At 38.0% G+C, this 22964-nt stretch overlaps 1 protein-coding gene across 2 annotated transcripts in view; it reads left to right on the top strand.

Annotated features, from left to right (window-relative positions):
• The window catches only part of LOC129775609 (ETV5-related protein Ets96B-like), a 47029-nt gene that overhangs the window by 9430 nt on the left and 14635 nt on the right, over positions 1-22964 (top strand). For both annotated transcript variants that reach the window (XM_055780564.1, XM_055780563.1), the window contains 2 exons: positions 17447-17987; positions 18062-18232. In XM_055780564.1, coding sequence (XP_055636539.1) covers positions 17447-17987; positions 18062-18232 — 712 coding nt within the window. The remainder of the gene's footprint in view (positions 1-17446; positions 17988-18061; positions 18233-22964) is intronic.

Raw genomic sequence — 22964 nt, 5'->3', positions numbered from 1 at the left:
AAAAATGAATGAAAATTTAACGAAACACCCAAAATTGATTATCACTGTTGCAATATTCTCATCAAAGAACGTCTTTGGATTCTAAGTTGATATGTCCTTCAAACTTTTTGGAACCTTTTACAGTTACTGCTTTTTCTTTTATTGTAATATGATAACGAAAATGAAAAAATTTCAACAGATATCGTCACAAGATGGTCCGATATGAGCTGGTTTATCACGCCATATTTTATAAATCTTTGCAACATATTCACGTGGGCTGGCTGAGAAACAGATCAGCCGGTTCAGGATGCTAGATCCCTTGTTTGAATGATTTTGTATTTTAAGCACTTCGATGAATTTACCAAACCAATGTAAACAATAAAAGTTGGCCACTAAAATTTCAAATCAAATATTAATCGAGGAGTTCATCAAAGCTTCAAGAAAGTACACTGTTTACCTGGAGCTCGAATACTTGACACCTTTTGACAGACGAAATTTTGATTGAAATTTGGTACAAATACAAAATTTGGTACAAATAAGGCAACGCAATGCCAAATGGAAACATGGTCATACGTTGATCATGTCTTATGTGTCAAATAGTGTCCAGTATTTGGCTTCGGTCAAACAGTGTATGTTTTTTGTTTTTTAACAATGTTTTACTAAAAAATAAACGAAAACAAATTTAATTACAAGTTGTAACAATTGGATAAAATAATTTTCCAAATGAAATGCCGTAATATGAAACATGGTGAAAAATACATTTGTCATTGAAACTGTAAACTAAAACTTGAGTAGAGGGGCACGATCCGGAACCAACCCCCAAATTACAAAAGCCATAAAGTATATGACATATCAGTTTTTTTGCGACTTCAGCATTGAATTGTATGGTAAGACGCCTTTACTATGTTTTCTACCAGTTAGTGTGGTTTATAAGTATAATAAAAAAGAAATATATAGGCCTAATCAGATGTTCCGTTTCCACAAGACGACTCAAGGTGCTATAAATAGTCCACGACGACAGCTGATTTTTGCTGAATTGTGAAGTGTCGACATCTGTTAACCATATATTGTTTTGAAGTTTTTCAGTTTTGCACAACAAGTTCATTTTTTATCGCGTTGAAAATGTCGAGTTTCGTTGCAAATAAACTCCATTTACAGGAAGTTTTGATTTTCTGTTTCCATTGAAATAAAATTGCAGCAGAAGTGCATTGAATGCTTGTGGAAGTTTATAGTGACTCTGCGCCATTGGATAGATTTTGTAGGAAATGGTTTGAACGATTCAAAAGTGACGATTTTAGTTTTAAAGACGAAAAGCGTCCGGATCATTCAAAAAATCGGCACAAACTAAGTTGCACATCTTGATCTATATGTTTGTGAAACGGTCTAGTATAAGTATTTAATGCTTTTGTGTTTTTCTTTTTCGTTATTAGTTTGTTTGTCTTGTCCCCTCATCTCACCGTCGCCCACCCTCGACAGATAGTCGAACACCAGATGCTATATCTGGTCATTATGCACAATGCTACAGTGCGTGCGGCAACTCTTGGTTGAGGCAACGTTACCTCATATCCATATCCCTAACCTGACCCATCCCACAAAAATTGTTGCCCTTTTAAACTCGAGTAAACCGCGTTTAGTCGAATCCTACTAAACATAGCAATTAGTTGAAACTTTGTATAAACAAACCTTGAATTAGCGGCTCCGCAAAGCTTATGCGATTGAGCCTTACAAATAAATGAATTAGAAAAAAAGTTGCACATCCAATCCATGTACACAGACGACCTGTTTCCATACTCCGGATGAATCGTATATTTTTCTTGTGTGGTAGGGGACCTTCGTTCCTTCATTGCAAAATTCAGTTGTTTAATATAACCGATTGAAAAATGCCAGCTCTACATTTCGATTTTCATCAAATCACCCGTGATGCTCCCGTAGGAAACGAGAAAAAAACTGAAGTCAAATCAAACAATGCATATAAAAGAATAACCACAACACAAAGCCACCGCTTGACACTGCGTCTTACTTCTATGCATCCACAAAGACCGGAACTTCTTATCCTTGATGAAAACTATATTACCTAATGGAATTTGCGGCAAGTGACAATCTTATTCCAGAGCCCCAAGATAAGCAACCACTGGCCAAACCCCCCAGGGGAATACATACACTTCGAGTTGTTATGGGCTATCCCCGAGTATAGTGTCAATTCAATGACAACATATTTAGCACATCATCGAACCAGCAGGGAGGCATGCTGCCAAGTGTGAACTGGGCAGACGACAATGGAAGAGAGCACCCACACCACCCCGTAGTTCCCTCCCACTAATGCAGTAATTGTTCCGGTAAACATAATTGGCCACGGTTCGCTTGACTTTGTCCTTGTATGTTTGTTCTGTTTCCCTACAGGGCTATGTGGCAAACATGACAATGTGTAAAACAATATGGATTGTCTCGTTTTTCTTTACCACTGACGGGAAAACTCATTAGATAATTGCCCTTCGGTTGAACTATTCACACGGCAAAATACACAAAACAAATCAGCCAAGATATCTGTTCCTCTTTAATCAGGCGTCAGAAAATATGCAGTGTGAAAAAACAGGTGATAGACGGTATCGATCACATGGCTCGACTGTCGCCTGCGGAAGAGCCGTCGCTCTTGGGAAAAACAGTGTAACTAAACTTCAACACAATTTCCGCCGGAGGTAAATGCGCGCGATTTCCGTCGCGAAATTGATTTGCAACTCAGCGCTTATCGGAAGCATGCCAAAGAGTTCAATGTTTGCGTTATTTATTTTTGTTTTATCATAAGGATTGTAGGTTTAAGATATTGTTATATTCATTGAATAGAATTTTTCGGACCTATGAAGAGGAATTGGAGGCAAATTTTTCGCACGTATAAGGAGAAAAACGTTCCCTCAGCAACAATTTTGCAGAAGCCACATTTTCCAGGAAGACGCTAATGGAACAATCAAAACTTAACTTAACTTTTAAACGCGACCACGCCACCGAAATTGGTTTCATGAAAAAATAGAAATTTATGAAATTCGAAAAATTTGATGAAATTTAGGCCCAGAGCTAGTGTGGTTAGAGATTATTTTAAGGGACACACCTGAGAGCGAAGTGTGCACCGCAGTGTTCCGAAAGTACTTGGTTCTTTCTCAATTCCGATTCACCACAAACGTAATTCATTTTTTCACACCACTATTAACTCTTCTCTTAACTTCTTATCTCAATCATTTTTGATTATCTTGGTCTCGATTTCTGGCGTCAATGGCCGAGCCAATCCTTTCCCTTTTCCTTTTAAACTTCTTTCCTCTCCCCCTTCCGTTTTTATCCACCACTCTCTTCCATTCCTTTCATCCTTCCTGTTTCCGGTCACTGTCATCAATGACAGTGACAGCTTGGAGGGATTTATTTCATACTCAAGCGTTACATCGTCGTGGGAGCACTACGGGTTAGGGTTAGTAATTACATTTTATTTCCATTCGAACAAATTTTACACTACTTACAATAATATTAGGCTGTCAAAAAAGTCCTGCGGTATTTCCGCGAGGTGTCGTTGTAAGCGCGTAGTTCTAGTTGTGTTCATTGTATCGAGTCATACTAAAGGGTGTGTCACATCAAATTGCATCACGGAAAAAACGCTGTAGAAATTCGCCCAGTAAACCGATCCTTTTGAAAATTTTAGACAGTAGAATAAAAACTATTAAACAACTTTTGGCATTTTCTTTTTATTCATACTTCGAGCCCAAGCCCGTATGCTCGCACCTTTCTCTTTACCCCGTCCATAAGGTTCTGTACAACGTCAGGTTGTAGTTTTTTTTGAACAGAAATCCATTTTCTATTGAAGTCCGCCTCCGATTTGACAACTTTTGGGTTCTTCCGGAGGGCCTGCTTCATAATCGCCCAATATTTCTCTATTGGGCGAAGCTCCGGCGCGTTGGGCGGGTTCATTTCCTTTGGCACGAAGGCGACCCCGTTGGCTTCGTACCACTCCAACACGTCCTTTGAATAGTGGCACGAAGCGAAATCCGGCCAGAAGATGGTCGGGCCCTCGTGCTGCTTCAATAGTGGTAGTAAGCGCTTCTGTAGGCACTCCTTAAGGTAAACCTGCCCGTTTACCGTGCCGGTCATCACGAAGGGGGCGCTCCGCTTTCCGCAAGAGCAGATCGCTTGCCACACCATGTACTTTTTGGCAAACTTGGATAGTTTCTGCTTGCGAATCTCCTTCGGAACGCTGAATTTATCCTCTGCGGAGAAGAACAACAGGCCCGCCAGCTGACGAAAGTCCGCTTTGACGTAGGTTTCGTCGTCCATTACCAGGCAATGTGGCTTCGTCAGCATTTCGGTGTACAGCTTCCGGGCTCGCGTCTTCCCCACCATGTTTTGCCTTTCGTCACGGTTAGGAGCCTTCCGAACCTTGTATGTACGCAGGCCCTCCCGCTGCTTGGTCCGCTGGACGAATGAACTTGACAAATTCAGCTTATTGGCGACATCCCGGACCGAACTTCTCGGATCACGTCTAAACTGCTTAACTACGCGCTTGTGATCTTTTTCACTGACGGAGCATCCATTTTTGCCGTTCTTCACCTTCCGGTCGATGGTTAGGTTCTCGAAGTATCGTTTTAGTACTCTGCTGACCGTGGATTGGACAATTCCCAGCATCTTACCGATGTCCCGATGTGACAACTCCGGATTCTCGAAATGAGTGCGCAGGATTAATTCACAACGCTCTTTTTCGTTCGACGACATTTTTCCAAATTTACGAAAAATTGACAGTGAAGCATGGCCAACGTGATCTATACACTCTTATCTGGTTATAAGCGAAAGCTGAAGATATAATTCCTAAAAATTAAATTTCTACAGCGTTTTTTCCGTGATGCAATTTGATGTGACACACCCTTTAAAGCTTGTTGGAAAGGTATTTTTGCGCGCTATAATATTGTCCTTGACAGTGTTTTGTTTGGTTAAGTCGTTCGTGAGTTATAGTGTCGCAAATATGGAGCAAAATAAAGAGAAAATCCGACATATTTTACAGTACTACTATGACAAAGGCAAAAATGCATCTCAAGCTGCCAAAAAAATTTGTGCAGGCCCGGCAGCTGACGAAAGTCCGCTTTGACGTAGGTTTCGTCGTCCATTACCAGGCAATGTGGCTTCGTCAGCATTTCGGTGTACAGCTTCCGGGCTCGCGTCTTCCCCACCATGTTTTGCCTTTCGTCGCGGTTAGGAGCCTTCTGAACCTTGTATGTACGCAGGCCCTCCCGCTGCTTGGTCCGCTGGACGAATGAACTTGACAAATTCAGCTTATTGGCGACATCCCGGACCGAACTTCTCGGATCACGTCTAAACTGCTTAACTACGCGCTTGTGATCTTTTTCACTGACGGAGCATCCATTTTTGCCGTTCTTCACCTTCCGGTCGATGGTTAGGTTCTCGAAGTATCGTTTTAGTACTCTGCTGACCGTGGATTGGACAATTCCCAGCATCTTACCGATGTCCCGATGTGACAACTCCGGATTCTCGAAATGAGTGCGCAGGATTAATTCACAACGCTCTTTTTCGTTCGACGACATTTTTCCAAATTTACCAAAAATTTACTGCTTCCCTATGGCCAAACGCTCAATTCGGCCCTGTACTGCCAACAACTGGACCGCTTGAAGGTAGCACTCATGAAGAAGAGGCCATCTTTGATAAACAGAGGCCGCATTGTCTTCCATCAGGACAACGCCAGGCCACACACTTCTTTGGTGACGCGCCAGAAGCTCCGGGAGCTCGGATGGGAGGTTCTTTTGCATCCGCCGTATAGTCCGGACCTTGCACCAAGTGACTACAACCTGTTTTGGTCCATGGCGAACGAGCTAGGTAGTCAGAAGTTAGCCACAAAAGAGGCCTGTGAAAATTGGCTATCCGAGTTTTTTGCCAATAAGGAAGCGAGCTTCTATAACAGTGGTATTATGAAGTTGGCATCTCGTTGGGAACAAGTCATCGAACAAAACGGCGCATATTTGACTTAAAACAGATGATTGTAACTAATTTTATGAACAAATGAAAATTCAAAAAAAAAACGGAGGACTTTTTTGACAGCCTAATATATACAAACCAGTGACCAAAAAAACAAATATTTCACGAAAAAAAAACAAACTAAACTCTACTGAGGTGATTAGAGATGGGCAAACCTTTCACGAACGGTATGAAAGAACTAGTTTTTTTCAGTTAGTAGCCGAAAGAGTTTTTTTCACGAACTGATTGCTAGTGAACGGTTTGTGAACGAACTGATTCCGAAAGAACGGTTGTGAGTGAACTGTTTGAGAGCGAACAGATTGAGAGTGAACTGTTTGAGAACAAAGTGTTTGCGGGCGAACTGTTTGCAAACGAACGAGTTTAGCTGAACTGATTTACGCTGGATGGAATGGATAAATATAACTAGAACGCTTGTAAGAAAAATAAAACGATATCGCCTTTAACGAGCAAAATGCATGTAACGCAGGGTTTATTTTGATCATGTATACTCAATTTTGGGTTAAAAATTAAATAAGATTTTCGTAGTTTTAAAGGCAAAACTGTATATTTTCAATTTCATGTATTCTTTCTATTCCGCGTAACATTCATATACCTGATTATCAGAAAAAAAATCTGGGGGAAGCCGGGGCGATCCATGAATTAGGTAAACAAAAAAACTAATAGTGAGGGTAAGTTGAGAAAAAAGTTTTTTCGTTGCTTTCAATCCATTGTTTGGCCTATTGCTTGTACGTGTTATCGTGATTGTTTGTATTATTGATTGTTAGTGACAATCGCTGCTGATTTTTTCTCTGAATGAACATTATGAAATATGATCTTACTAGAACCTGTGTGTTGTCCAAACAGAAAATATGAAAAATTGGACATATTTTGTCCGCATCAAATTATTATAAATACTTTTGTCGGCATGTGACATATTGTCACATACAGTTTGCGAGTTTGAAGAAGAAGCAGACACTATCCAATCCAACTATATCAATTAATAGCTGGTCTATTGATGTTGGGTTCCACCTAACATTCTATGTTGAACGGTTAGTGACTGAACCGTTCATCAAGGTGAACTGTTTTGCCCATTTCTAACGGTGATATTTAAATGTTCCGTTTTTCAACGGTAACAAACCTAATACCAATAAATATTAATAAAACTAAAGTAATGTATATCACAACATTTCGAACAGATCCAAAACATCCTGAACCAAGGCTAGACATATAGTAAAAATACCGTACTTGCGTCATATACTTTTGTTTGGGTGAAAATGTCTGATTTTGTACTATACGTTCTGTCCAGTATATACCAAGAATTTGAAATTTAATCATTTTTCTTTTTTTAAGTTGGTACTACTGTCAGTGATCTTAATGTCAATTTTGAGCGCGATCTGTCATTCGGTTTGTTAACAGCGGCTAAAAGAAAAAGTTATCTTTTTTTTGTTCGACGATTTATGATATGGATAAATCTATTGTGTGAAATTTTGTGTTGCAAACAAAATTTCTTGTGCCGGAACGTTGAAAATGTTGCAGAATAAATTTGGTGACTCAAATATGTTGCTGACACGGGTAGATGAAAGGTAAAAGGCATTCAAACACGACCGAGAAGAAATAAACGATTTGCCACTTTAAAGACGACCTCTTCAACTGATGAAAACATCGACGAAATAAAAGGAATGGTGTTCGGAAAACGTCATATTCTGGGAATCGGGAATCGAACCCGAACACCCGGCATGATAATGTGAGACCAACGCATAATTACTGGCGACTAGACACGGGTGTGTCTTTGTCCTATTTCCGGGACTCAAATTACCTGTTTGTGGGACCCGCTTTGACAGCATTGAAGATATAAAAACTAACCTAGCATGTCATGGCTACTCATTAGGGAAAGTGCGGACAAGACGGACAAGGGGGAGGGGTGTAGGATGAACATCCAATTGATTTCAATAGTTACATTTCGAATTTCATATTTATGTTAATTAGAACCTCTTCTACATGTCATTCTATAATATTTGAAGGGTGGATAACTATGACGTTTGGTCCAGTGTGGAAGGGAAGAATGGAAAATGAAAACAAACATAAAAAGAGGCCATTTTTGTGGCTTCGGTATTAAGATTTGATTTAAAAATTTAAATCATCCTAAGGAATGCTATAAAAATGATTCTCTTTTTGGATTTCTCGAACCGCACATAATCTAGTAGACTGTCGAAAATTCCGTCGCTAACCAATTAAAATGTTGGCAATTTTTCTAGGCCCTTATGCTCGACAACAAACGAGCTCATAGAGAAATCAGTGTGGGTGTGTGTGTATGTGTGTATGTGTGTAAGCTCACTCTCTCTTCTTTCTACTAGTATTTTTCGTTTTGTTTATGCTTGCTCAGATTAGCTCAAAATGACATCGAAAGGCGTCGTGCATAAATGACGTAATGTGAGAAGCGGGTGGAGAGGGGTCGTGGTTATTTTACCTATTGCGTGTTAGAGATAGGAATTGCATTACGGTAGGGGGGGGGGGCTGAATGAGTTCGCTGAGCCAACGGGATGCCGCAAAAAAGTTCAACTGTTCTCACCAGTTCATCTGCAAATCATTGGAAACAGTCAGAATTAAGTGCCGGAAGAAGACAAGAGCCCTTGAAAATCAGATTTAGATTCTTTAGACCCTGAAATCCCAATGCCGTTGTTCAATAAAAAAATACCCGAAAAATGTTTTGTTCAGGACGACGTAAGATACTTCTATATTTCGGAGACGCACATTCCCGGAAATGACCGATACTATTCTATGGATATATACATTAGGGTGCCAATGAATGTATGGGAAAAATCGACCCTAAAATTTCAAAAAGTTACACTATACAAAATGTTTACCACCTCGAAAAACACCATATTCCAAATATCAGCTCAATCGGACTTAAGGGAGAGTGGCGCAAAGCGGTCAAAGTTTGTGTTTTTTTGAAAATCGAAAAATCACCCAAGGAGGGAGTAAAGGAAATCGGAGTTTTCGAAAAAAAAATTGATGCCATATGTCTTAAAATTGCATGAAACGTCGAGATCTGGTGTCATCCAGAAAAAAAAAATTTTGTCAAAAATCGACACTCTGGGTTTTTTTGGAATAGGAGACGAAACGTATGGTAATTATCTCAATTTTTCATTCAGAACTTGTTGCGAAATGTTGATTTGCACGATAATATACCCTTTACAAAATATTAGCTCATTCGAACTTCATTTATTAGTGTTGTTAAAATTTGAGTTTTTTGAAAACCGAAAAATCACCGGAAATCGAGGTTTTCAAATTTTTTTTGCTAAATGACAAATATCTTAACACTTTGACGTCCGCACGATTCGTAAAAAAATATTCGCTTGGCGCCGACAGCGCTAATTCGGATTACTTGGCTTGTCACAGCCTGTTCTTGAAATTATCGGGAAATTATAAATTGTTGAGTTTTACTAATCTCATCGATAGTTTTCACAAGTTCTCAACCCTGTTCACCTACTTTCACGACATTCCGATGATACACATACGTAAATATTACAAACCTGCCCATATTCCCCCCACCATGCGGGTAATCATCGAAAAAATGTTCTACTTTTAGGTCTGTTTTTATTTTAGTAAAAACATTGAAAAACATTCGGTCGATTAATTCGAAAAACAGTATATTGAAAGGCAAAAAACTGCATTTAAGTTTGGAGAAACATGAGTTTCGAAGGATATGATTGAAGTTCTTCTTAACACTTCCATATATCCCCATCTCCCCTATTTATAAAAATATAAAACTTGTTGGGCGTGTGTAACTTATTATTACCTAAACAAAACCCCTACAGAAGGCAAACCATACTAAAGTGCTGTCGCCGGCCACTGAGATACTATGTTATTATTTTATTGTCGTCAATCAAAATTGTAGACCAATACATTCTTGATACTACTTAAAACTACTTACTTAAAACTAAAAAAAAAATCTAAAGAGAGCTGGCTGGATTATTTATCCGTTTAATTCAAAAGACGATTTTAACAACAATTTTTTTAATTAATTAATTTATTTATTTATTTATTTCGTCAAACCAGCGTAGACTAAATATGCTGCCCAAATATTAGAGTGAAATTTAACTATATCTTATTCAATTCAAATAGTCTTTGAGTATTGACCTTGACATGGTTACATAAATTATTCCACTGTGTTCGTTACAGAGGCTCATCATACGATTAATAGGACTATATTTGGCATAATTCGTTCTTCGGTAATCTATGTAGAAAATGTTAGGGTTTCTCAGGTGCCTAATCGGTGCGTAAAAATTTAGGTTTCCTAATATTTCTTCTGAGTCCACTCGTTGTGATATGATGTCAATAATAAATAGAATCATGGCAGAGTTCCGACGTTCTTTTAAGTTTTTCATATTGATTAGCATGCAACGTGTCTCATATGGAGGGAGATGGTATGGAGAACAGCCTAGTTTACGAAGTACAAATAATAGAAATTGTTTTTGTACAGATTCAATTCTGGCTTCGTGTGAAGTTATGTAGGGGGTACATACAATACTACAGTATTCGAGAATTGATCTGACGTATGTTATTTACAATGTTTTTATTGTGTACGGATCGTGGAAATGGTAACTAAAGCGTTTGATGAAGCTCAACATATTATTTGCTCTATGGATGATTGTATTATAATGGTCAACGAAGGTTAGTTTTAATCTAAGACCACGCCTAAGTCTCTTACTCGTTGACATCTACTGATGGGTTGATTTCCCAGCTTAACACCATTGTTCAATGGTGTTCTTCTTCTCATAAAAGTCATCAAAGTGCATTTCCTAACATTGAGCTGTAATAAACTCTTAGTGCACCAATTATAAACTATGTTAACTTCATTTTGGAATGTTTGAGAGTCTTCTTCATTCTTTATTTCCATGTACAGCTTCATATCATCTGCGTAGATATGTGCCTTTTTCTCTATTATAGTGACTTTCAACACATTTCGGCTGGTTCGTCACTTATACTTCCATTTTTGGAAGAATGTCGGGAGTGAGAATTGAACTCGTGATCTCTGCGTGAGAGGTAAGGATGTTACCACAACGCCAGATCGCCTCCACAAGATAAGTGGCTTAACACTATTAAGAAAAACGCAAACGTCATTAACAAATAAAATGAACAAAAGTGGCCCCAAATGAGAGCCTTGAGGAACTCCGGATGTAACAAATATTGGTTTTGAAATTTTCCCATTAAACCTTACTATTTGCGTGCGGTCAGTCAAATATGATTCTAGCCATTTCAATAGCTTGACTTCTATCCCTATTTTATGAAGTTTAAGAAGCAGTAATGGTATATCAACACGATCAAAAGCCTTACTAAAGTCAGTGTATAGAGCTTCATCTTGATTACCATTATCCATTGCATTGAAAGTGAATGTGACAAATTCCAGCAAATTTGTTGTTGTTGATCGTCCTTTGAAAAAATCGTGTTGCTTATTCGTTATTCGTGTCTTTAGTTGTTGAAAAAGTTTTTGGTTTATTATGGCTTCAAAAAGTTTTGGAATGCAAGAAATAATTGCTACTCCACGTTAATTTCCTACATCGGATCTATTACCGGATTTGAATATAGGTACAAGAAAAGAGTTTTTCTATATTTTTGGGAACATTTCTGATTCCAATGACTTATTGAAAAGCCATAAAAGTGGATGAGTTAATTCAGATGCCAAATTTTTTATAAAAACCGGTGGAATTCCGTCAGGACCTGGCCCTTTTGAGGCATCAAGCTTATTTAATGTGTCAAAAATTTCAATGTAAGTTAGTTTTCTGACTCCAACATCACATGGAAGTTCTGGAAGAAATGCAAAGAAGTCACAATCTCGGTCCTCCTCAGCTGTTTCAATATAAACTTCTTGAAAAAATGTTGCAAAGAGGTTGCAATTTTTTCTGGGTCATTCCCCACGGTATCGTCAAGGTGCATGCGTGATGGAAAACCATTGCTTTTTAATTTTGTTTTTATGTAATTAAAGAAACTTTTTTGGTTAGACTTTATGTCCGACTCTGTTTTTAAGTTGTAATCTTCAAAAGCGATTTTAACAGTTGAGTAGAGCTGTTCGCAAATGTTCAGATATTTTTCGAGATTAGCGTCAGATTTGTATTTCATATAAATTTTATGTGCCTTCTGTTTTTTTTATTTTTTAGATTCTTTATGTTTTGATTAAATTAAATCGGATACTTTGTGTTTATATTTCCCCTTTTTCGTCTAGTTGGTATCTCCTCCTCTATAAATTCATTAATCATCGAGTAAAAAATCGTCACTGTTACTTCAATGTTTTCCACACTTCTAAATATATCCTGCCAATTGATATAGTTAAGCTTACACCTAATTTATTGGTAATTTGCTTTAGTGTAATCAGAGACTTCCTCGAATTCATATTCAAATGGTTTTTGGGTTGGCTTCATTTTTTCAAGATGGAGTTAATGATTCAGTCACACAAAAATCTTCGGTCATATTTGTCAACAAGAAATCCAAGAAGCATTTCTGTCGATTATGAACATTGTTTATTTGATTCAACCCAAGACCGGCTATTTTATCAAAAATAAATTGCAGAGTCTTATTATCACCAACAACTGGAAGCAAGATAAATTCATTGTCAAAATCAGAGATCAAGTCCGCATTTCGTTGATTGAAATCTCCGTATATATGGATTTTTGATTCTGGTGCCAAAGAAGATAAAATATTTGCAGCAACTTCTAAGAATTTCTCATAACAACTAATTTGAGCACGATCATGGGGGAAGTAAACAGATGCAAATATATGTATCTCTCCCGCTTTGCTCTCCGTGCTTTGACCCACACATGTTCAAACTCATCGAATTCTGTTGTTAGAATATGTTCTGAATTTATTAATGAATTAATAGCAATAAGGACGCCGCCTCCCGATTTTTTATGGGATTTGTGAAGATTACGGTCATCTCTGACATTAGATAAGATTAATAAAGACATTAAAACGATTTCCGAATACTTCCTCGCTTCTAACACTATCATCCCAACTTGTCTCTGTGGCCATAATTATCGAGAAAGAAGAATACAGAATATTAATTTGGATTTCTTTCATTTTAAGTGGACGTAACCACTGTGGTGTCGCCGGCATTCAGACGCTAGTTTTCGTACGTAACCACTGTGGTGTCGCCGGACGCCAAAGTGTTAAAATTGCATGACACATCGAAATTTACGGTTATCTAAAAAAATTTGTCAAAAATCGACTTTTCAGACGGAAAAACGAAAAGTGCCAAAAAAACATTTTTTCTTGTAACGGACGAGTAACGCAATTTTAAGACATTTGGCACCAACTTTTTTTTTGAAAACCCCGATTTTCAGTGATCTTTCGTTTTTCAAAAAAACTCTAATTTTTACGTATGTGACACTAATAGATGAAGTTCGAATGAGCTAATATTTTGCAAAAGGTATATTATCGTGCAAATCAACATTTCGCAGCAAGTTCCGAATGAAAAATCGAGATGACTATTTTTGTTGGTACCCAAAACTATACGTTTCGTTTCGTATTCCGAAAAAAAAAGTCCCAGAGTATCGATTTTTGACATATATTTGACAAAAATATTTTTGAGATGACACTAGGGGCGGCATTGCGCATTTCGAAACGAGTAACTCGTTTCGAGAAAATTCGAATTCAAATCGAATTGGCTTTAGTATCATATATCTTTTTCATGTTCATATTTTCAGTGTACTAGAATTAGAGCAAAATTTGTCTCGTAGAGAAATGTAAAGTTTTTGGGTTCGTAAACAAAGCTGGTCAAAGGCATGTCAAAATGGTCGAAACGAACAAAAATCACTCGTTTCGAAATGCGCAATGTCACCCTTGATCTCGACGTTTCATGCAATTTTAAGACATTTGGCATAAAACAATTTTTTTGAAACCCCCGATTTCCCGATCCCCGATTTTCAAAAAACTCAAACTTTGACCGCTGTGCGCCACTCTCCCTTAAGTCCGATCGAGCTAATGTTTGGCATGAGTGTTTTTTCGAGATGGTGAATATTTTTTATGAGGTAACTCTTTGAAATTAGAGATGACCAAAATGGTCATTGGCACCCTAATATACATATAAGTTTAAACATAAGTTTTAACAGTAAATGATGCTCTATATTGTCATTTCCGAGCTAGGTATTTCTAATTCATGGTTCAAGCCCTTTGGTTTGGCTATCGATCAAGATATATCAGAACGAATGTTCGAAGAATATTCTGATCCCGATTCAACAAAACCAACATGTAGATGGCTGCCATACAAATGAAACATAAATTTCTGCATTACTCGATAATTATTCAAGCAAATGAAACCAAATTAGGCATATTGAGGTTTTAGGGTGCAATAAATGTTTCTATGGTAAGTAGACTCTCCACCCCCTTCTCCAAGGGGGAGCTGCCATACAAATGAAACACAAATTTCTGCATTACTGGAGAATTATTCAAGCAAATGAAACCAAATTAGGAGGTTTTAGGGGGACACTCCACCCCCCTCTCTAAGGGGGAGCAGCCATACAAATGATAGACAAATTTCTGCATAATTCGAAAACTAATCAGGCAAATGGAGCCAAATTTGTCATGTGAATGTTTTAGGGGGCACGAAACGTTTCCATAGTGAATAGACACTCCTACCCTCTCTTTCTGATGGAGGGAGGGGGGGGGGTTGACTACCATACAAATGAAACATACATTTCTGCATCATTCAAGAACTAATCAAGCAAACTGAACCAAATTTGGCATGTGGAGTTTTGAGGGGACAAGAAACATTTCTATGGTCGTTCAACACTCCTCTCACCTTTCTGAGGGGAGGAAGATCTGTCATAGAAATTAAACACAAATTTCTGCATAACTCGAGAACTATATCAAATTAGGCATATGGAGATTTTAGGGTTGCAATAAATATTTCTATGATGGTTGGACTCTTCATCCCGTTCCCTAAGGGAGGGCTGCCATACAAATGAAACACAAATTTCTGCGTAACTCGAGAACTAATCAAGCAAATGGAACCAAATTAGGCATATGGAGGTTTTAGGGTGCAATTAAAAACTTCCGGAAAACTTTGAAGGGAAAATTCGTAAAATTAAATTCCCATATGTTCTACAATTACATAGTGACAAGTGCTGTTAGACCATTTGATGTTTGGGCTAGCGAAATTGATTTTTGTTCGAAACTGGAGATGGATTTTAATGTGATGAAACACACTCCTGTATCTTCTTCTATCTATACCAAAAAAGAATCGCCGAATGTGTTGATAAGAACAGAACTCGAGGAAGGAATTGTCGGATTTAGGGCTGTCTTTATTCTATCATATGTTCTGTATCAAACATTTATTCCCTGTAACGGAAAAACATGTTATTTGCAAGTGGTTGAAAAATCTTGAACGAGAATTTTGTCTGAAAATAATCTAATATTATAATGAGTTTTGTTAGAAATTCTAGGAATTATAGTAAAAGGTAAATTCAACGGGGTCGATTAATCAATGAACAGTTCTGCGATTGGACCCATGAACTTGCTCATAGTAAGAAAACGTGAATGTTTGAAGGTATTGATAACAAAAAACAATTTTTTGGCGGGACGAAGTTTGCCGGGTCAGCTATCTATATATATCAAAATGGATTTCCGTCTGTCTTTCTGATTCTTATTGACTCGGAAACTACTGAACCGATCAACATGAGAATTGGTATGCAGGGGTTTTTGGGGCCGGGGAAGGTTTTCGTGATGAAACACAAATGTCTGCATTACTCGAGAATTAATCAAGCAAATGAAACCAAACTAGGCAAATGGAGGTTTTAGGGTGCAATAAATGTTTCTATGGTGGTTAGAGAATTCTGCATAACTAAGCAAAGCAAAGCAAATGGAGCCAAATTAGGCATATGGAGGTTGTAGGGTACAATAAATGTATCTATGGTGGTTGAACACTCCACCCCTCTCTTAGGGGGAAGGGAGGTATGGCACACCTGCTTCCTCTGGAATGGAGAGGGGGTCCCATAGAAATATTACACATATTTCAACCATAAATATTCCAACCAACCATGACAATTGAAAATTGTCGGAAAACTCTGAAAGAAAAAGGAAAAATACGGATAATTGAATTCTCATATGTTCTACGCACGATGAAACGTATCGCCAAATGTGTTGATAAGAGCGGAACTCGAGGAAGGAATTGTCGGATTTAGGGCTGTCTTTATTCTATCATACTTTCTGTATAAAACATTTCTTCCACGTAACGGAGAAACAGGTTATTTGCAAATGGTTGAAAAATCTTGCACGAGAATTGTGTCTAAAAATAATCTGATATTATAATGATGAGTTTTGTTAGAAATACTAGGAATTTTATAGTAAAAGGTAAATTCAACGGGGTCGATTAGAAGATCAATCAATGAACAGTTCTGCGATTAGACTCATGAACTTGCTCATAGTAAGAAAACATGGATGTTTGAGGGTATTGATAATTAAACAAAAATTTTGGGCGGGACGAAGTTTGCCGGGTCAGCTAGTGAATAATAAATTCATGCGAAAATTGCTGTTGATTTTGTAAAGTCTGATAGGTTTTCATCTGGTTCCATAGTTATGGAACGCTGGCGTTTCCTTTTTTGATTTTTTCGCCGCTCAAAAAAGAAATAAATTTCAAATGGTTAATCTTATATAAACGAAGATAGATATTCAACACTACACTATATACATCATTTCAATTGAGCTCATACATATCTCTGGAAACTCAAAAAAAATCGTGCGGTTCTAACGGTCTGACCCATACTGAACATTTGATATTTTATTGCCGATTCATTACAATCGATTCATTTTTAAGATAACCATCCTATGTTGACCAAAATCCTTTAATTCATTAGTTGACATGTCAATGATTGAGCTCATCATATAACTTTGTCGCAAAATAACTTAAAAAACGTTACAGTTCTAGTTCCCTGAACATTTGAATTTCATTCACAATCAATGCATTTCCCCTTGTGAAGTGCGTAATATTCAATAAGACAACTTTACAATTTTCTTTCAACAAACGAACAATAATTGAGCAAATTTGCTGCCTATTACCATATAATTTGCAACGAAAGATCCAGAAATAATTAATTCTTCTTCGAGCGAACTTTTCTTTGAAACCTAACCGATTATCAAATGTTTATTAAACGGTTACTTAGTCTCCCGTTGGGTTAATTTGAATGCAGCGTTAGCGAACAAACCTCAAACTCAATGGATCAATAGCAGAACAAATTCGGCTTTCAGCCACAACCCACCGTGATTAATAGACTTGTCGCTGTTACGAATATTAAAACCAATCTAAAGATATCATAAACCCATGCTGCTGACAATCTGGCAAAGGAAGGTCTCCTTTCCGAACAGCACCATGCTGAAGAAAGGAAACCAGTTTTTTGATAAATGATGAATTTGATTGAACTCAGTAGCGATTCCTTTATTCTCGTTCTCGGTCGGCGCTTGGGTAAAAAACGGTTCACAGCAGGAAGGCACCACCGCATCATCCTTGGTGCTAGACTCGCCGACTTCGACGAAATCCTCCCCCACGACAGTAGTGCTTTCAACCAGCGGGGGTGACAATCGAACAAACGGTGGCGACTCCTTGGTAGTCATCGGTAACAACAGTAGCGACGAGGCACAAGCAAATGACTTTCTCTCCACTTCACTGTCCTCACCGGCATCGGCAGCCTATCTTCTGCAGCATCACCATCAACACCACGGACAACATCTTCACAGTCACCACCAACAGCAACAGCAGCAACAACAACAACAACAACAGCTCCAGCAGGACCATGTCCATAGTCATCCCAGCAATGGCCATAGCCATCACCACCATCATCACCATCATCATGGGAACAACAGTAATGGCGCGACTAGCAGCAGCAGTAGCAGTAATGGTAGCAAGCGTAGCACAACATCTCCGCCCCCACCAGCATCCGGAACAAGCACAACGGCATCCACAGTGTCCGTCTTACCCCACGTGAATCCTTTTCACCATAACTCGTCCTCGGCACTACATAACGGTACGGTACTATTGCAATCTCGCTCGCTTGAGACCTAATTAAGACTAATCAAATTTTGGTTCGCTTCACCACAGATTACTACTCCGAGTACCGTCTCGGCACCGAATACCGACTCAATTCCCACCCCCACCATCACCACCATCATCCCCATCATCCGCGGGACCTCTGGACGGCTGCAGCGGCAGTGGCCACCCACGACGGCATGCTGGACGAGAGCTGTGATAGCTATGGCTTAAGACACACCGGTATGTTTTAGATAAGGAAAAATTAATATAAAATTGCACATCCAAACATCGGGGTGGAGTGAAGCTGGCGCAAAGGTAAAATATTTACTCCAAAACGAGCAAAACGGCAAACGTAGCTTGGGTCAATATTTGCACAAATCCATAATTCCATCATTCTTCATCAACAAGAATTGAGAGAGCTCTGGGTGTGTTTGTCTGTGAGAACGAAAAGGGATCGATATACATATAACGCCAATATTTATGTAAAACATTAACGTTTTCAATAGAACACAATGCGCTCGGGGGTGTAATATTGAAAAATAGTAGGGTGTTCGAATGGGGGTATGACTTCCCGAAAAATCAGGAATGCAACAGTTGGTGAGATATCCGGTACAATTTGTGCCGACGGCATGTCGACTTGAGCACCTGCACAAGTCAACTTTGGTGAAATATTTCGATAACATTTTCTTAACATTTGTTCCAAATTTATAGATTTTAAATTGATTGGAAAATCATTGCCAATGATTCGACTTGCACCATACGTATAATTTCAAGGAAGTCAAATCTGTATTGTTGGTTTTATAATATAACATGAAAATCGGTCATTTGAAGCAAGAAACGTTGCTTCATGGCCTGCAAATACCTTGCCAGATCATAAACATTTTCGCAAATTTATCGGCAAAAACGAATTTGTACTTGTTGATACATCACCTTGATCATTGGTTCTATATAACTTTTGTCCGGGATGGTGCCCATAACATATCTTCACGTACGTTTCGTCGTCCATGAGGATGAATTCTTCTTAAATCGTAAGAACCTCGTTGTTAGACTGACCAAATAGTTCAGGAGTGAAAACACATAAGGCAAAAAAGGCATAATATTTTTTAAAGTATTTTATTGAGTAATATTGAGTAATGCTACTTTGTTATATCTGGCCATTCAGAAATGTACTTTAATGTAATACTGTTATGTTTCTCCTAGACTAGCCTTCCATTATTCAATATACTCCAACGCTTTATAGAAGTATTGCGTCCTGTTTTTCACTTGAATCAACTAGTTTCACGAGTGCCAAATCAGAAATCATGTCATGTTTTTTTATGAAATAGTTTTAATGTCAATAATTATTTTTGTTTCAATCGGAAGTTGATGATTTGCATACCAATCTGATTGGAAAATTTCTAAGAATTGATGTGTTATACATGACGATTGCCTAAATGGTTTGAATCAGCGGTTTTCAGATCTTTATTTTGACGGGGCACTTTTTATAGCCAAATACTCGCTTTTTTATTTTTCGAAAACTTTACATTTCTGTGTCGAAAAAGGCTATTCCACCCAAGCCATTGTTTTATAATATTATTCAAAACTATCCAGCAAATCCTGCAAATCACATGTTTAAAGTTATTGACGAAAACACTGTTCGCGTTAACAGCTGGGAACAGCTCTATTTCGATTATGGGAGGCGATCTGGCGTAGTGGTAACATCTCACTCCCGACATTCTTCCTAAAATGGAAGTAAGAGCGACGAACCAGTCAAAAGTGTTGAAAGTCGATATAATATAGAAAACAAATCTATTTCGGTTGCACATCACAGTTACACGACCCAGAGTCAACAAGGTACATTTGCTATCTTTACTTGCCTAGTGAAATTCAGTAAACAAAATTATTCCAAAGTAGGGCTTCACTTGCGATAGCTTCGCGGGGTACAAAGTACTCCGCGGAACACTGTTCGAAACCCCTTTAACAGAAATTGGAAGCATTCCCATACATTTATTCTGTGCATTTCTGTGCCTACCTACCCGTGCTTCCTATACCGAGAAACAAGTGTGAAACAAATCGCCCGCTCGACATGTAAATGCAGCGTTCGTTCGTACAGCCACTGTGGAGAGAGGAGATATTGCAAACTAACCCCGCCCGTTTATAACTTATTAAAACATCAATCTCTCATAATCCTGATACCTTATGCGATTGGCATGATCACGTCCATTTAATTATTGAGTTAATATGTTTTTGTAAAGATTCAGGCTCCCGTGACTGAGTAGTTAGCGCTACACATTATCATACCGCGGATCGGGTTCGACTACGATTTGGGTCGAGGAATTTTTCGTCAAGGAAATTTCTTCCGACCTGACACTGTGGTCACACGTGTTCTAGAGCTTGCCACTCTCAATACATTAAAGGCGTGTTATTTGGCATACGAAATCTTAACAGAGTTTTAATAAAAATGATGCTAGTTAATACCTACGTTGAGACGGCAAAATGTTCCACTGGAACGTCAGTGCCATTGAAGAAGATTTTGTAAAGAGAGAATTTTAAACCAAAGCGAAGCAACAATATATTCACCTACAGAAGGTCTCGGTGACTGCTCAGATAAAACTCTCACTCGTTCCACATTTTCAGTTGTTCTTCAATTCCTATGCCGTCCATTTGAGCTTCCTGCGGCGATCTCACAAATCAACCACTTTAAAATTGCTTTAAACATAGGACGATCACTGATCGATTGTTTTCATTGAAGGCGCGGATGACGAAGCCCAGATGTTCTCCTGACGAAATTATTATACAATGGAAGCTTCATATCAACAGTCTGTTTCCAGCTGTGAACATTCGAACAATAGGAATATTCTTACGCCCAAAAAGACGACAAGTGTTATGTATCGATAGAATAGGAATACTCTAACGCCTAAATGGCTACTATGTAATATACAATATGAAAAAATGTACACGATAAATTCGGTTACAGCTCTGTTACAGCTGAATTGCTAGATGAGCCTAATAATAAAAATAAACAGATGGGATAAAAAAAACAAAAAACAGCTTTAGTGTCATCTCTCGCAAGAAGGCCAAACATTTTTGAAAGGTCACTAATTAATCTCTGATGGAAGCAACCATAGTTTGAGGCATGTCTTTCAAATAAATCGTGATACGAATGGACTACAGGCAAACATTTTTTTTTGTGCGGGGGATAGGGACCGCATAAAAAAACCGCATACAAAAAAATCGTGCAAAACTTCACCAGTAGCTTTAAAAAACCGTGTTCGGTACACATTTTGAAAAAAAATTGTGCGCTAGATAGGGACCGCATAAAAAAGTTTCCCCCAAAAAAATAACTCAAATCCACGCCGTTCATCGTTCAATTCCCTTTTGTTTCCCTGCTTTGCGATGGGACAGTTTGCCTCTTCGGTTACGCGTAGCTGTTTTATGCTTTTAGTTGCATGCCGAAACGTGATGCTGTTAGATATCATGTCATGTAAAAGTCATGTAAAAAAAAATTAGAGCATTTGATGGGAGGAGCGGAATGATTTCATAAGTAAATAATTGAGACGCAAATATGCTTTTTTCGCACTGCATATAAACCATCGAAAAAAACTAAAGGTACGAAGCACATATACTTCGTCAAATATGCTTCTTTTCGTATACCGCACAAAAAATTGCACAAAAAAACCCGCACAAAAAAATTCGCACAAAAAAACCGCACAAAAACAGGTTTTACTGTATATTATTTTTTCTTTGTACTCAAAATACGGTACAAATTCCTAAAAAGACGGGACGATGAAAAATGGTCGAAAAACGGTACGTTTGGTCAGTCTATTCGTTGTACAACTTCCGAACACGTCTTTTGGCCACTTAATTCTGTTTCAGTATCCTGCTCAGTTACTTACGAACCCGGAAAGATCGAAATCCTACTCGCAGACGAATTCCTCTGACGGCGTTTAACGGCTTCGCGATTTTTCAACCTAACCGGATTTTCAAAGTGGGTATCCAAAGTTAATTTTCGATTCGAGTCTTTTTTGCATGCAACCCACGAATGAGCAACACATTATGAGATAGCAAATTGCCAACACATTGTGTTTTTTCCCCACATATCAGATTCTTCAGGATGTGTTTCGTTAAAATTACACACCAAAAACACGACTATCATCGGATTCAATTGAAACTCACCGAAAATAAAGGACTATGATTAAATGATAATTTGTTTTATTTATGTTATTCTCATTTCTCTCTTATTCCGGGTGCTCGATTTTTCTCTTCAGTTCCCCCATCGAATTTTGTACAGCAAATATTAAGTTGGGGAAAAAGTAATCCATTATTTTTGCACGAAATTCAAAACTTTTTTTAATATGCTTCGGATTGTCCGATTTGGGTCAAATATGCACCGTTCTGTTGTAAAATTCGTTGCCATTCTAAAGGTAGATGTATAATGCCTCTCTCATAGAGGTCTTGGTTCTTATTTTCAAAATCTCCTCTTGATCTCTTATCACTGTGGAAGTTTTGCAATGTGAGCCTTGCGTTGTTTCGATGGAACACAACACCTCGTCTGTTGGTGAATGCTGGACATTTCTAGTTAATTGTTAGCTTCAAACGGTTCATTTGTTGACAGTATTCAGTGTATTGCATTAAAAAATAAAGAAAAACAAAATGAAAAATAAAATAAAATAAAAAATAAATAAATTGCGCGTATTTACAGTAACTTACAACTGAATGAAACAAATAAAAAACAGCAAAAGAATTTTTTTAGTGCGAAATGTCACGATTACAACAAGCCTAAACTTGAAATTGTAGAATCGATATTACGCGAGATATTAATCACTGAAGCCAGCTAACGAGAAAATAATGGACTATTTTTTCCCCAACCTAATATTTCCATTTTTCAAATATGTAGTAGCCATCCAAACTTTCTCCATCTCCAATTCGTCTTTTTTTAATTTTCAAATGCTTACGAAGTGTTGTTTTCATTAGAGCCCTTTTTTTCAAAAGG

This window comes from Toxorhynchites rutilus, chromosome 3, assembly GCF_029784135.1.
Source record: "Toxorhynchites rutilus septentrionalis strain SRP chromosome 3, ASM2978413v1, whole genome shotgun sequence".
In the NCBI taxonomy this organism is placed as follows: domain Eukaryota; kingdom Metazoa; phylum Arthropoda; class Insecta; order Diptera; family Culicidae; genus Toxorhynchites; species Toxorhynchites rutilus.
Note: the sequence above shows the minus strand (reverse complement) of the source record. Positions and strands in the feature narration are given on the sequence as shown.